The sequence below is a fragment of the Paramisgurnus dabryanus genome, chromosome 14, assembly GCF_030506205.2.
Source record: "Paramisgurnus dabryanus chromosome 14, PD_genome_1.1, whole genome shotgun sequence".
NCBI classification, from domain to species: domain Eukaryota; kingdom Metazoa; phylum Chordata; class Actinopteri; order Cypriniformes; family Cobitidae; genus Paramisgurnus; species Paramisgurnus dabryanus.
The window spans coordinates 25,892,243-25,907,051 of NC_133350.1; the positions used below are offsets into that span (position 1 = coordinate 25,892,243).

The 14,809-nt window shown below is 36.5% G+C and overlaps 1 protein-coding gene across 2 annotated transcripts in view; it reads right to left on the minus strand.

The window, feature by feature from the left end:
- LOC135719187 (bis(5'-adenosyl)-triphosphatase) overlaps positions 1-14,809 on the minus strand; it is a 475,352-nt gene that overhangs the window by 57,303 nt on the left and 403,240 nt on the right. For both annotated transcript variants that reach the window (XM_065241774.1, XM_065241775.1), the window contains exon 6: positions 4,234-4,302. In XM_065241774.1, coding sequence (XP_065097846.1) covers positions 4,234-4,302 — 69 coding nt within the window. The remainder of the gene's footprint in view (positions 1-4,233; positions 4,303-14,809) is intronic.

Sequence of the window (14,809 nt, forward strand, 5' to 3'; positions counted from 1 at the left end):
AAAAATACTAAAAAAAATTCTTGAAAAACTGACTTTCTTTCTTAGTATTTTTGTCTTGTTTTCAGTAGAAATACTTAAAACTTTTAAATCAAGATGTATTTTTGTGCTTAAAACAAGCAAAAATGTCTGCTAATGGGGATGAGAAAATTTTGCTTAAATTAAGTGTTTAACAAAAAGGAAATCTTATTTTTAGATTTTTTTCTCACCCCATTGGCAGATATTTTTGCTTGTTTTAAGCACAAATTCACTTAAATTGTATATTTTTTGTCTAAAAACTAGACTTATTTTCTTAGGTCATTTTGATCATCAAGAAAAGACATCTTAATTTTAGAATTTTTAGATGAAAACAAGACAAAAATACTAAGTAAAAAAGTCATTTTTGCAGCGTAATTCACACTGTTATTGTTTGATTTTTCAGAACATTTTAACCAAATGCTTTCAAAAAGTGGTGGGGACAAAATCAGCCAATTCAAAAAGTGGTGGGGACATGTCCCCAGCGTCCCCAGTGTAAAGGACACCTATGCCACTTACTATTTATAAGTTAAATGGACTTCGTTGATTCTTGCCACTTTTCGCTCATCCAGGCCTCGGGAGTGCGGAAAAGAAGTCAGTATCGACCACATCCTTTTTGAATATTAACTTATTTAATGCCAAAATGTGCTCTTTTTTATAACTTTGCATTGAAAACTACTTAGAACAGTATCTAATGCTGCATCGAAAGGCAACTTTGCGTCTGTTGTCATGTTGGATCCATAGCTATAAACAAACTGCTTCGGTCTGTCGCATAGATGTCGTGATTGGTTTCCTATTTGAGGGGAAAATTTGCTCCATGTTCTCCATGCTACACTTGCAGCGTGAATACATTTGCGCACAAGGCAGCATAGGGAAACCCAGGCTATTGTTATCGCAGAAATAAGCGAAACTGAGGGTTTTGTTTTACACTAAAGGGGCTTATTTCGCACTAACAAACTCCTGCCTGTACATTATTCTGCTTATTACGCGGCTATTTACCTCATAAGTAAGGAACACTCAATATTGATTTGAAATAATTTATTTGCTCATTTTTAACGTAAGGAAAATAGTTTATTTTTATAGTGTGAAATAAACCAGCAAACAGGTACTTTAAATATAATGAATCTTTGCTTAAATCAATCAGACTTTCAAAATGAATAAATCTGAAAGGTTTTATTAGTGCTGCAGGGATGACTTATTTTTGTAGGCCAACCCAAAAGTTAGTGGGACACTGGCTCAATCGCAAAAATCCCATACATTTTCCCCATAGACTTCTGGATTATCTCAAAAAAATAAGCTCTGTGTTTAACAAAAGTTTATGACACACATTTTGTCCACATGCAGATGAAGACAACTTTATGTATTTTAAATCTTAATGCGTTTACTAGAATTAAAGCTAACAAAATACAGCACAATCTCTCGACATCAATGTCATCATCAACAAGCTGTATTCCAAAATCTGTATTCCAAAGCAGCTTTAAAAAGTCACTAGTTGGGGTATTACTGGGAGGGGCATCATGCACCAATTTTTTTAAGGGGGCACAGTGTGCACAGCTCACAAACATTTGTGCATACACAGACATCACACAAAATATATTATAGAGCTTTCAGTCTTTTCCATGGCACTTACATTACTAACATTCTGAACACCCCTGCCTTCATGCAAAAACCTCCAAAATAAAAGTGTTGACTAACTTTTATATCATACTACTCAATCGGAATAATGACATACTGGCATCATATTTACATCTGAAACGGCATATTTTGTTTATTTACGTTTTGTTTAATGACTTGTTTAATTCTGTCATTAATGCATTTTGAACAACAACTGCATTATCCTATGAAATTAATGTCATTTTAAATCCATCAAGTATATAAACAACCAAAATGACATAAGATATAGTCATGCGATTGTTTTAATGTTCAAAAATGACTTTAAAAAATATGTTTATAAAATTATCAGAAGAACAGATTTTTGCATTTAATTTTACCTCATATGTGATCATGTGTGATTCTGCGCCCCTGTGAACACTGGCAAACTTTGGTATTGTACCGAGAAGATGAATCTAGAAATCTACTTTTGGAAATGTTGTTAGCATTTCTTACACGTTTTAATTCCTCAGATAATCAAATGCAGCAGCAACAGCAAAGCTCTCGAGCGCGCTCAGACGCTGACGTCTGCGCTGACTGCAGCTAGAATAAAGTAATGTAACACGATCAAAACACTATCAAAACGCCAAAAATCTCTGATAAGTGACAATGATGCAGCCAGAATTGATAATATTGTACATTTTAAACAGATTAAAAGAAAGTAACATTAATGGAAGCTTCTTTGATTTTGAGGTTGCATGCAAAATCAATTTGTCTCAAAAAAACCATGTGGCATGTCCCCCCTCAGTTTCAATGGGCATGACGCCTCTGATTACTGGTGTGTTTTATGTTGTAGAATAAAACGTCAAGATCTAATTCAAGATCCCCATAAAAAAAAACACATTGACTTCCGGACGATGCGACCGGAAGTGCTAAATTGCTAACCTCGGCTAACACCACTGTAAGATTATGTGTGCTTTAAAATGCGACATACTATAACAAATAACTTGATTCTGTAAAACTTACTGTTCATAAAGCAGCTGAGATACAGTTATGCTTTTAGTTAGTTACTTTTCAACACTGTTTCCTTTAACTTTAATCAAAAGCAACTTTTAAATAAGGAATGCTGTAAGCAGTACATCCTGAGGGACTTCACCATATGCACGGAGATGTGAATTAATGCTCTTTATCACCACAGTACAAGCTGCTGCCAGCATTTCATCAATTTTAGTCTTTTTTAAAGTCTATTGCACAGTATGATAAAACACATGCAGGGTGACTTTAATATAGTAAAAGAATAAATGCCCAAAACCCCAAATAATGGGTTGACTTTGTAAATATGCTGCCTTAGACACTCAGATACTGACAGCTAAACATTACTTCATTAAATTCTGCAGGATTGACCATTTCAAGTCACCCCTAAACATGACACTGAATAAAATAAACTGTGATTGGTTGCTTTACAGTACATGTCATTCAGTCAAACATACAGGTATGGGTGGTCCTTGAAATGAAGTTTAGGCCTCTGTTGTCAATCTAAATATCTACATATGTGAGACTACAGTAGACAGATATGAGTATTCATTTCTAACGTCCCAATTGTCAGGATTTTAAAGCAGTTACAGTAATTTATTGAAATTAAATCTGAAATTTACATGGAATCAATGCAGTAAATATGCAGTAATTCCTCCTTACTGTGAAATTATAATGAATAATAACTTTAATACAGTAAACTAGTAATAAGTATTGTATCACATTACATGACCCTTCATATGAGCACTACACCACATTTCTGCCACTAACAATTATTACAGCGAGAGTCCGAAGGAAAAAAAAAACTTACCGGAGAAACTATTCTTCAGTATCAGTGAGACGCTAAAATCCCATCTACTCTTAAACAGGCTTTATGAGCAAGTAAATGCATCTAGTTTAGCTCATAAAACATTTAACAGTCTAAGGTAACAGGGAACAACTCTCAGCGATTATTTATAGGAAGGCAAAAACAGCTCGGAGGAAACAAATCCCGTGAAAATGAAAACCGAAAAACTCTAGAATAACCCCCGTGACCGCATGCAAATTTAACAACAAGCTTATTTATCATGCGCTGGTCGAACACCGGTGATGAGACCCTTCATTTCTCTCCGAGCACTTTTGGGAATTAAAAAAGCAAGGCTTATGTTAATAAACGGGCTGTGGAGTGGAATATTCATATGAACCCGACTAGCTGATGTTCAGCCTAGCATTGCTAAGTACATGTTTCAATTACATATAAAAAGTCGCAGTTAAAGATACAGAAAATAAAACATGTGGGCGGATTAGTACTGTACGATCATAATATGATGCAAATTACAGTCATTTACTGTACTTTGAAAAGTTCAGATAGATCATTAGACAACTACAACATTGCTTTTTTATGTAATAAAAAACTACCATCATGTCTTTTTAATCCTGTATTGAAAATGTAGTCTTAGCAGAATATTCTGTAAATGATTTAGGAATGATGTCATCATCGTTATTTTTAGGTGAACTAGCCCTTTAAATCAGCTTCTAAAAATATCTGCAAACACTTGACTTGCCCGACCACGAGATGTAGGCGCGTGAACCGGTACGTGCATGGCATGCAAACCTCACCTCATCGTAGATGCTGTCGTTCCTTTCAAAGTCTCCAGGCTTCCTCGGCAGCACGTGGACGTGGACATGCTGTAATAACGAGAAAAACGTTTAATCGAAATCTCATTCATTCAGTACGAGTTCACAGGCAGAGAAAGCAGAGACAGGTATGCTTGCCACCCTCCATATCACTTCCTTCAATACAACACAATCTTCTGCCAGCTTGTGGTGTTTAGAAAAAACTTTCCCACATCAACAAAGTGTTACTGTAAATCCCACTAAGCGCGCGTCTGTAAACCTCCACGACTGCTTCTTTTCAGACTTTTAAAACTTAAATTGACTTTGTCAGATGTCCTCAGCAAATTCCCTCAGCAATATGCTGTCACAAACTTGGCCATCTGCACGGTTAGTTTGTGAAATTGTGCTTTCGTTTGGTGCGCATTAGCAACATAATTTGAGTCCCAGCAGAACCGGTTCTGTTTAAGCGATACATTTTGTTTTTGTGCACAGCTTTTGTTCTTTGAGGAGATACAGTAGATGTGCATTATGTAGACCATCTGTGGTTGGTATTGTAATCTTTTACTTTTTGATATCGGTCATACACTCTTTAAAAAAATAAAGGTGCTTCACGATGTCATAGGAACCATTTTTGGTTGTATGGTTCCATAAAGAACCTTTAACATCCGAAGAACCTTTCTGTTGCAAAAAAATGTGTCTTTGTAGTGATAAAGGTTCTTCAGATATAAAATGGTATGAAAGAAATGATTCTTCTAAGAACTTTTGACAGAATGGTTATTTGGGGAACCAAAAAAGGTTATTCTTTGACTTGTTTTGCAGACAAATATAATAAAAATAATGGTAGTAAATGGTGCTTCTGATTTAAAGCCCATAAAGTGAATTAATCATTCACAGAAGTTCTCCACAACACAATTTTGTAAGAAAATGTTTCGATATTTAATTAATTTTACAGAAGGGTGGGTCAAATTTTTGGGCTTCAAATCAGAAGCACCATTTACTTCCATTATAAAGTTTGGAACAGGACTTTTCGGTAACGCTTTAGATTACAGCCCGGAAAGTACTGCGTAAGTACAGCGAATTTACAGCGCATGTTTCTGTAATTATAGTTTACTTATAAAGTACGTACATGTAACTATAAGGGAACAATTTATAATATTTGGGGAATAAAGGGGTAACAACCAGGAAAAATACAAATAATATATGCAGTAAAGTACTGCATAAGTACAGCGAATTTACAGCGTATGTTTCTGTAATTATAGTAAACTTATGAAGTACGTACGTGTAATTATAAGGGAACAATTTATAATATTTGGGGAACAAAGGGGTAACAACCAGGAAAAATACAAATAATATATGCAGTAAGTGACGACACACTAAATGCGTTGTCCCAGAATCCACCCATCTCTGTGTTATTATGGAAACAACACATTTTGTGTTACTTTTAACACAACTTGTGTGATATTTTAACACAAAATCAACACAAAATGACACATAATGTGTTAAAATTACACAAAATGTGTTAAAAACTCAACACACAAAGATGTGTAAAAAAATTAACACATCCTTTCTAAGAGTGTATTTTCTGTAGTTACTGTGTAAATATACCATTGTTTTGTGTTGTTACAGTCTAAGTCAAAAATGTTTACCCCCTTGTTTCACGTAGTAGGAGTAAGTACAGAATCTGCGGGCTGTAAATTAAAGTGGCACTTGTTACCCCCTTGTTTCACGTAGTTACAGAGTAAATACAACATCTGCGGGCTGTAAATTAAAGTGGCACTTGTTACCCCCTTGTTTCACGTAGTTAAAGAGTAAATAGAACATCTGCGGGCTGTAAATTAAAGTGGCACTTGTTACCCCTTTGTTCCGAAAATATTATAAATTGTTCCCTTAAAATTACACGTATGTACTTTATAAGTACACTATAATTACAGAAATGTATGCTGTAAATCCACTGTACTTACGCAGTACTTTACTGCATATATTATTTGTATTTTTCCTGGTGGTTACCCTTTATTTCCCCAAATATTTTAAATTGTTCCCTTATAATTACATGTACGTACTTCATAAGTAAACTATAATTACAGAAACATACGCTGTAAATTCCCTGTACTTACCCAGTACTTTCCGGGCTGTAATCTAAAGCGTTACCGACTTTTCTAATATACTCAGATTGTGTTTGTCTGAAAAAGATAATCTTATATACAGTATCGAGAATGGCTTGAGGGTGAGTAAATAATTTTTGGGTGAACGATCCCTTTGTGCACCTTTGCTGTAGGTAGTCTAGGCAGGGTGCATAACGATGATAAAACATTATAAGACAGAGTTTTGGTGCAATTGCATGTTTGTACTGTTCAAATAGCTCAGTTTAAAATGTTAAAAAGGTCATAGCGTGAAAATCTCATTTGTTTCATGTTTAAGTGCTATAAGTGGGTCTTCAGTGCTTCCATCAACCTCGAAAACGTCAAAAAGATCAACCCATTAACTTAGTTTTGGTAAACCATTTTTTGTAAGCATAAAAAAAGCATTTTGAAAAAATAGGTTGTTGTGATTTCGCCTGTTTTGTGATGTAGGTAGCTGGGACAAATACAATAATACTGCCCCTTAATATGCATTACCCAACCATGGCACTGCCATTTACAGCACAATTGAGTTTCAATTTCAACAAACCACCATCACTGCGATCAGTGTTTGCATTTCATCAGCTCATTTGCATTTAAGGGGAGAAACTAAAAACTGCACATTTTTGCTCACACCTACAAAATGGGAAACTTAACATGCTATAATAAATTATCTTTGGGGTATTATAGTCTAAAACGTCACATAAGCACACTGGGGACACCAAAGACTTATATTACACATTTAAAGAAAATCTCATAATTTGACCCCTTTAAAACATGCAATATATTAAAATGTCTTGCTGTACTGTATGTTAAACAAAAAAAATAGTCAAGTAAAACTGTCACTGAAAGATGTTTCCATTTAAAAGATCAAATAAAAAGTCCAGTATATTTGTAATTTGTGATCATTCGTTTGTTAAAGTATCAAAGCTTTCTGCAAAGATAAGACACATGATATGTTATGTGGATAGCATACATATAAACTTGCAAATATAAATGTGAAGGTTAAAAGAGGGTGGTTTTGACACCATAATGCTTTCTCGTGTCTCCTTGAAAAGACTCTTAAAGTTTGAGCTTATGAAAGCCAGCTTTGATTGCTTTGCCCAGTCGTGAAGATCACATCTTTAACACAGCATAAATATATATGTGACCCTGGACTACAAAACCAGTTTTTATTGTGATTTATACATCATCTAATAGCTGAATAAATAAGGTTTCCATTGTTGTATATTATGACAATATTTTGCCGAACTATTTGAAAATCTGGAATTTGACGGTGCAAAAAAATCTGAAGATATTGAGAAAAGTTGTCCAAATTAAGTCATAAGCAACACATATATTTACAGTAGGAAATGTACAAAATATATTCAATATATCTTTACTTAAAGGGGACATATCATGAAAATCTAACTTTGGGTCCCCATTTTTTCTATCAACCTAGAAAATGTGAAACCCAGTAATTTAGTTTTGGTAAACCATTCTCTGCAAGCATGTGAAAAATAGGTCATTGAAATGTAGCTCCCCCATGTGATGTCATAAGGGGACAATACTGTCCCTTAATCTGCACTATCCAACCACGCACTGCCATTTAGTTCAGAGATCAGCTCATTTGCATTTTAAAGGACACACCCAAAAACGGCACATTTTTGCTCACACCTACAAAGTGGCAGTTTTAACATGCTTTAAAAAATTATCTATATGATATTTTGAGCTAAAACTTCACATAGGTACTCTGGGGACACCAAAGATTTATTTGACATCTTAAAAAGTCTTGTGAAATGTCCCCTTTAATATCATAATGATTTTTGGCATAAAAATTATCATTTCGACCCATACCTGAATTGTTGGCTATTGCTTCAAATAAACCTGTGTGACTTATGACTAGTTTTGTAGTCCAGGGTCACAAATATAAAAGCCTGCGACAAACAAACAAATATAATCATCTATCCTTCGAACCATCAAACAGGGTTTTCACACTGTGATGAACTCTACCAGGGTATAATAACCTAATTACCATGCTTTTTAATTCATTTTTCATTAGCCTGTTGTGATAAACAGCTCAAGCTTAGTGAATAAGTATTTATAAATGTTACAAACAAGATAACATGTTTGGAGGCATCTGCTTTGTTGCAATGTGCTTTCTGTTTAATGAGACCATTTGCATAATGTCTGCATTATTAAATTCGTCTACCTTGAGAAAAGTATGAAAACACACACGCGCGTGTACATGAGAGTGCGATTTCCTCGAGAAGACTTTCACTGGAATGGTTAGCATGGTTAGGAAACGCTCGGCAGACTGGAGCAAAGGGCCGCCGACTGAACAGTGCAGAAAATTGGATGGATAAAAATGGGAGATTTTAAGGGCAATCTGACAAGGTGCTTGTGAAATTCGGGGCGAGACATTGGGGTTAGAGTCTGACATTTATTGCACTTCATATTATGTGATATAGACCATGGATTACCTTGTACATGATTTTATTTGCCTTATTTTAAATGAAATACCTGAGCATCAGAATTGAACTTAAATTCTACATGGCACACCTTCTGTAAATCATAAAATAATAAAATATTGTTTAATTGAAAATTAAAATTTGTAAACTAATTAAAAATGGCACATATCATGAAAATATGCTTTTTCCATGTTTAAGTGCTATAATTGGGTCCCCAGTGTTTCTATCAACCTAGAAAATGTGAAAAAGATCAAGCCAGTAACTTTTGGTTTTGGGAAACTGTTCTCTGCAAGCATGTGAAAAAACAGGCTCCCCTTGTGATGTCAGAAGGGGACAATACGGTCCCTTAATCTGCACTTTCCAACCACAGCACTGACATTTAGTGCAAAGATCATCTCATTTGCATTTAAAGGACACACCTACAAAGTGTCAATTTTAACATGTTATAATAAATTATCTATGTAGTATTTTGAGCTAGAATTTGACTTACGTGCTCTGGGGACACCAGAGATTTATTGGACATCTTAAACAAGTCTTGTGAAATGTCCCCTTTAAGACCTTGGTATATTGGGAGCATAGTCATTGCCTTTTTGTCCAACAACACACTTTAATTGTATCTTTACTGACAATATACTGTAGCATGGTCTGTTGTACTGTACCCTTATTGCTTAATTTCAATCCTGGGAAATAAAAACATTCACTTCTTATGAAAAGCAGCATAAGTATTATGATAATGGTTAAAAGCCGAACAGCATATAATCACTGAGTTAAGTGGTGCTTGATTGAATTTGAATGTTTCTAAGGGTGTAAGTCCTCTCACAGCTGAACATGTCGCTATTTTACATTTTAACCAACCTCATAAACATGAAATACCTTTCATCAGGCCTGAATATCATGAGACATCTGCAACCAACTTCTACTGGAGAAAGGGTTTGTAAAGTGTCCTTTCCTTTAATTCAAACAGATGTCTTTTAATTAGCTTCTGACTATGAACAAATGTGCAAAATGGCTGCTCTGCTATTTATATTGTTTAGGTTAAATCCAGTCAGACAAGTAGACAAATGCATTTTGTCACCAACAGCTGGTCTCCAATTAAGATACGGGGGTCAAAAGCAATAGAGGCACACGGCACAAACTGCCTATTAAAGAAAGATAGATCTCTACCAGAGTCATCCAATGGAGCACTGCACTGACTGTAGTCTTACGCAGAACCATAGACTGCCCAAGAGGCCATCTGACTCGCATATAAAGCAACCAGGCCCATTTGTGACCAGTCACGGAAAGTAGTGACACAAGTCGGATCTGGGGCATTTTGAGTTATTATACAGATCCTAAAAAATGCAGAAAGTGCAGTTTCTAAGCTTTCCAACAATGTGTAACACATGGAAATCTGATAAGATTTGGAGAAGTTGTGGCCATTTGAAAATAACACATTCAAGAAAGAGAATGCTGAGAAATTTGAGAAAGAAGAGTTAGCACTTTTCCCTGCCTGGAGAGACAATAGGGCTCATTTACATCTTATTTTGCTAAGCCATACCCCCTGTAAATCCGTTTTGAGATACAGATGTTCTAGCATCATAAGAAGTATTTTGTGACAGAAGTCCGGCTGACAACATGCAAAAATAAACAGAACTTTTACCTTTGTGTTGATCACAAGCCGAATCCAGTCTGTTTCAGATGTGTGAATCATCCAATGACCATTTTTGTCCACAAATGCGTATAATCCGTGAAATATAGATATAAAGTCTATTGTTTACATCAGATTTCGCATGAACGTCTGGTAATAGAATATAATATATAATCTGAGGACTATTTACATTGTAACATGTAAGGGTCTATGAGATTACACTGCGGTAATTTACGTTCCGTTAAACACATGAACTTGCCTTCAGAGTTTGTATTTAAAATAGGGAGGTAGTAATATAGATAAAGCAAACAGCGCCGTCAAAAAAGTGACTTTCTTTAGGGATGTAACCAATCGCTCACTCGTTCCTCCATCAGCCAATGACTTCATGGAAAATATTGATAGACAAAACATGTAGCCAATCATATAATGAATTCAACGATCTCTGTGTGACTTTTTGTGCGTTTGACTTCATGCTGCGCTGCCAGAACTGACAGACAGATGACGTCAAAGTACCGCGAGAGCGAGTCGAAATGAAACTACTCTGTAAGATTTCTTGAAGAGCTCTCGTGGTACTTTGAAGTCATCCGACTGCTGCGCCGCATAAAGTCGAACAAGTCAGTGACGCGACTGACGTACGACGCGTTCACGCGGTTCACAACAGAACCGGAAGAGAAGACCATGCTGAATAAAGTCGTAATTCTTGCTATTTTGGACCAAAATTTATTTTTGATGCTTCAACACATTCTTACTGACCCACTGATGTCACACGGACTACTTTGATGATGTTTTTATTACCATTCTGGACATGGAAACCGTACGTAGATTTTCAATGGACGGTCAGAAAGCTCTCAAACTAAATCTAAAACATCTTAAACTGTGTTTCCGAAGATGAACGGAGGTCTTACGGGTTTGGAACGACCTGAGGGTGAGTCATTAATGACATCATTTTCATTTTTGGATGAACTATCTCTTTAAAAAATTAACAATTTTAACTTGTTTTTATGTCAACTTATCACAAGTCAAAATTTAAAACAGCAGAGTAAATGGACTTGCAAAACTTTTTTTATTACAGTGTACACGATCAAAAGCAGTCCTGATACAGTCTGTTGGCCTGCGACATCATAATGGACCGATTCCAACGCTAGCAACACAGAAAGTCTCCCAAGCTACACAGACGTCCCGCTGCACAAATGATGATGAAACACATTATAAATCCACCATAAATGGAGGATTGTTGTTCAAAACAGTCCATAGATAGAAACACAACTCAGTTACGTTGGTAATGATGAATATGTTCAGGAGTTTTTAACTGCAAAGCATCACGAACCGCAGGCGAGATAAATCACAATCCAAAGCAAGACAAATGACTAAATTCTTAAGTCACTCCCCAGATTTCTGCTAGATAGAGAATAGGGAAACCCAATTTCACCATATGAATACTTAGATCTGTCTTCTGTCTTCATATAGCTCTAGGCAGAGAGGTTAGTAAAAATGTATTCGCTTCTATAGAGTGCAGCTCCTTTATTCAATCACAGATCCATTCTTTTCGTCCTCCATGTACTTCCAGCACCCGGCACCTGATTGCAATAATGTGAGTGATAAATGGATCCTGTGCTTTAGCATAGCAGGTGTGCTATATGCAAGGGATAATCTGTTTTCATAAAAGGACTAGGCAGGGTTCTAATTTAGAGTAACTCCATGTTCAAAATTAGTTTATAAATTATGGAAACTGCACTCCTTGGATTGGGAACGCTGAAAAAAATCGTTGCCATATCAGGGGTTTTGTTCTTTTTTGTGCGGTCCATAGAGATGTTCAGCATTTCTCAAACGTCAGGATAAAGGATAGACTGTAGGTGCGCCCAAATTCACCTCCTATTCCCTTTATACAGCGTGCTGCACTGTATGGAGTGTCGGCTAGTATATTGAACTGTATATTGCATAAATTCTGAGGGAACAATTTCATTCCCTAGTTTAAAAACTTTACAATAAGGTTGAATTTGTTAACATTAGTAAATGCCATAACAATGAACAAAAGTGTACCACCCTTCTGTCTACTACTTCCTATTATTGTGCACAATGCATTCACAATAGTGCATAAGTAAACAAGTACAGTAAGTGATTTCAGACACAGCATATATTTTATGACTTAACCGAGGCTGAATATTTTACAACCTGTGGGCATGTAAACCAAAGTACCTGCTTTGAAGATTCGCCCATGTGAACATAAAATTTACAATCCGAAATGCATTTCGCTTTGACCACATTTGTATTGACAAACCACTACGACTTATTGCAAGTGCACACCAGCTGAAAAATAGCTGGAGTTATTAAACTGGCAAATAAAAATAAAGATTAAAAGAGGCTCCGCGGGGACAACGTGCAATCATTTTGTCTCCCATTTTTATGGCATCTGTGTTTGCGGGCATTTTTTCTAAACTGACTGTAAAACTGCAGGTCAATCGATAATTCATGCTGTTTATTAAACACGCCATTTACGAACTGGTCTGGGAGAAGGGCAGCTGGTCTCTAGGTTGTGTTATAGTTCACATGTATCTCGTTCAAACTGACCATCTTCATCCCAGATCAACTGGGACAGACAAACAACGGTGCCAAACGCACTGAATTGCGTTGTGTAACGCAGCTGTGGTGATTAAGTACGGGTCTTTGGCTGTGGACTGGAACTCGAGCATTGCCATTAATCGAATGGCGGCGATGCTGTTTCTCTCGGCTGGGGTGAATTGATGTTCCCAGCATGCTGTGTGGGGCTAATGAGCTTGAGGACGATGAGACGTAGGGGGAAAAGCAACATTAACAACACCAACAAATAGACAAGAGAACCAACAGCTTCCAAACCCATCCATTAAGTTCTAGTGAATATTTATGGTACTGCCCACCTCCCTCTTTCCTGTTTTTCATCTATTTTGTCTTTTTTTGTGTCTCGCTTCACAGAATAGCCTGATATTCAGAATTGTATATCAGGAGACTTTTATGAAAATCCAGAAACATTAAATACTCAGAAATTCAGTCTACATCACATCAGGAACTTTGCTGCTGGCAAACAGTGGCAAAAATCTTTCCCTAAAACAAACAGCTGTTGCACACCAGTACTGTGCAGCCGAAACTTTAGGATGCTAAGCAAAGCATCTTGTGTCTATGTATCATAAGATATACACAACAGATCTCAACTGCTGAGCCAGTTATCAGAGGACATTTCATTGCCTTAAAAGACCACTGAGAGAAAGATTCTACTTGTAGGATAAGAGACAATTCACAACCCAAAGAACACAAAAAGAGGCACAATATTACATTTTTATACAAGACACAAGTTCAATTTGCCAAAAATTCCTAACAGCTACAGTGACTTTTGGTGTTATGTAATGAAGGTTATATTATTGTTCACACACACACACACACACACACACACACACACACACACACACACACACACACACACACAGCGCAATAACAGTCAATCCAGACCCTACTTTAATTGAGCAAATATAGCCATTGTCACAAAACATTGATGGACGGGAGCGAATATAAATAGGTTTTGCCAACAAGGGATGCTGTTTGTGTTAAGAGACGCTTTTTTATGGTTGCTGGACATTTTGGGGGGGCGATGCCCCCCAGCCCTCCCTTAGACATGGCTTGGCTGAATACTGTAGGCCATAATGTTGCACGCTTCTAAGACTGGATTTACACTGCAAATCTTGATGGCCAATTCAGATTTTTTGCCTGTATCAGATTTTTTTGACGACCCGATCATCTATTAAAAGCAACTCGTATCCGATATCTGCATTTACACTAAACAAGTGGCAAAACAATTCAAGGTAGACATATTGACCCGGACCAGCTGGAACAACAGAGGAAGTAAAATGTTGTGATATGCAATGGACACAGACAACATTATTATACAAGATTATTGAGCTATATTTCTGCAAAACGAGACATAAAACTTCAACATTACTTCACTAAGTTGAGCTGTAATCTGCCATTGAGCTGCTAAGAAGAGTCATGTGATCGCGGGTGGAGATTATTTGGCAACCTTGCATTTTCAAGAGGCATGACACGTCTTAACATGAAAATATCTGATCTGTCCACATACATTGCGGATGCGGATGCGAATGCATGTATCCGATTCATATTAGATTTATTTCCACATACAGTGTGAATGAGGCCTGAAACTGATCGGAGATTATCAGAATCTATGCGTTCTTTTCCTGCATACACGTCCATGGGTCAAATCCGATCTGTGCCACTTAAAGAGAAAAAAAATCGGAATTATGTCACTTCGAACAGGCAGTGAAAATATGGCTTAGAGTACACATATCTTCGTCTTTTTTGTTGCGGCTTTGAACCGGCCGTAACAAAATGGGGGCTTGTCC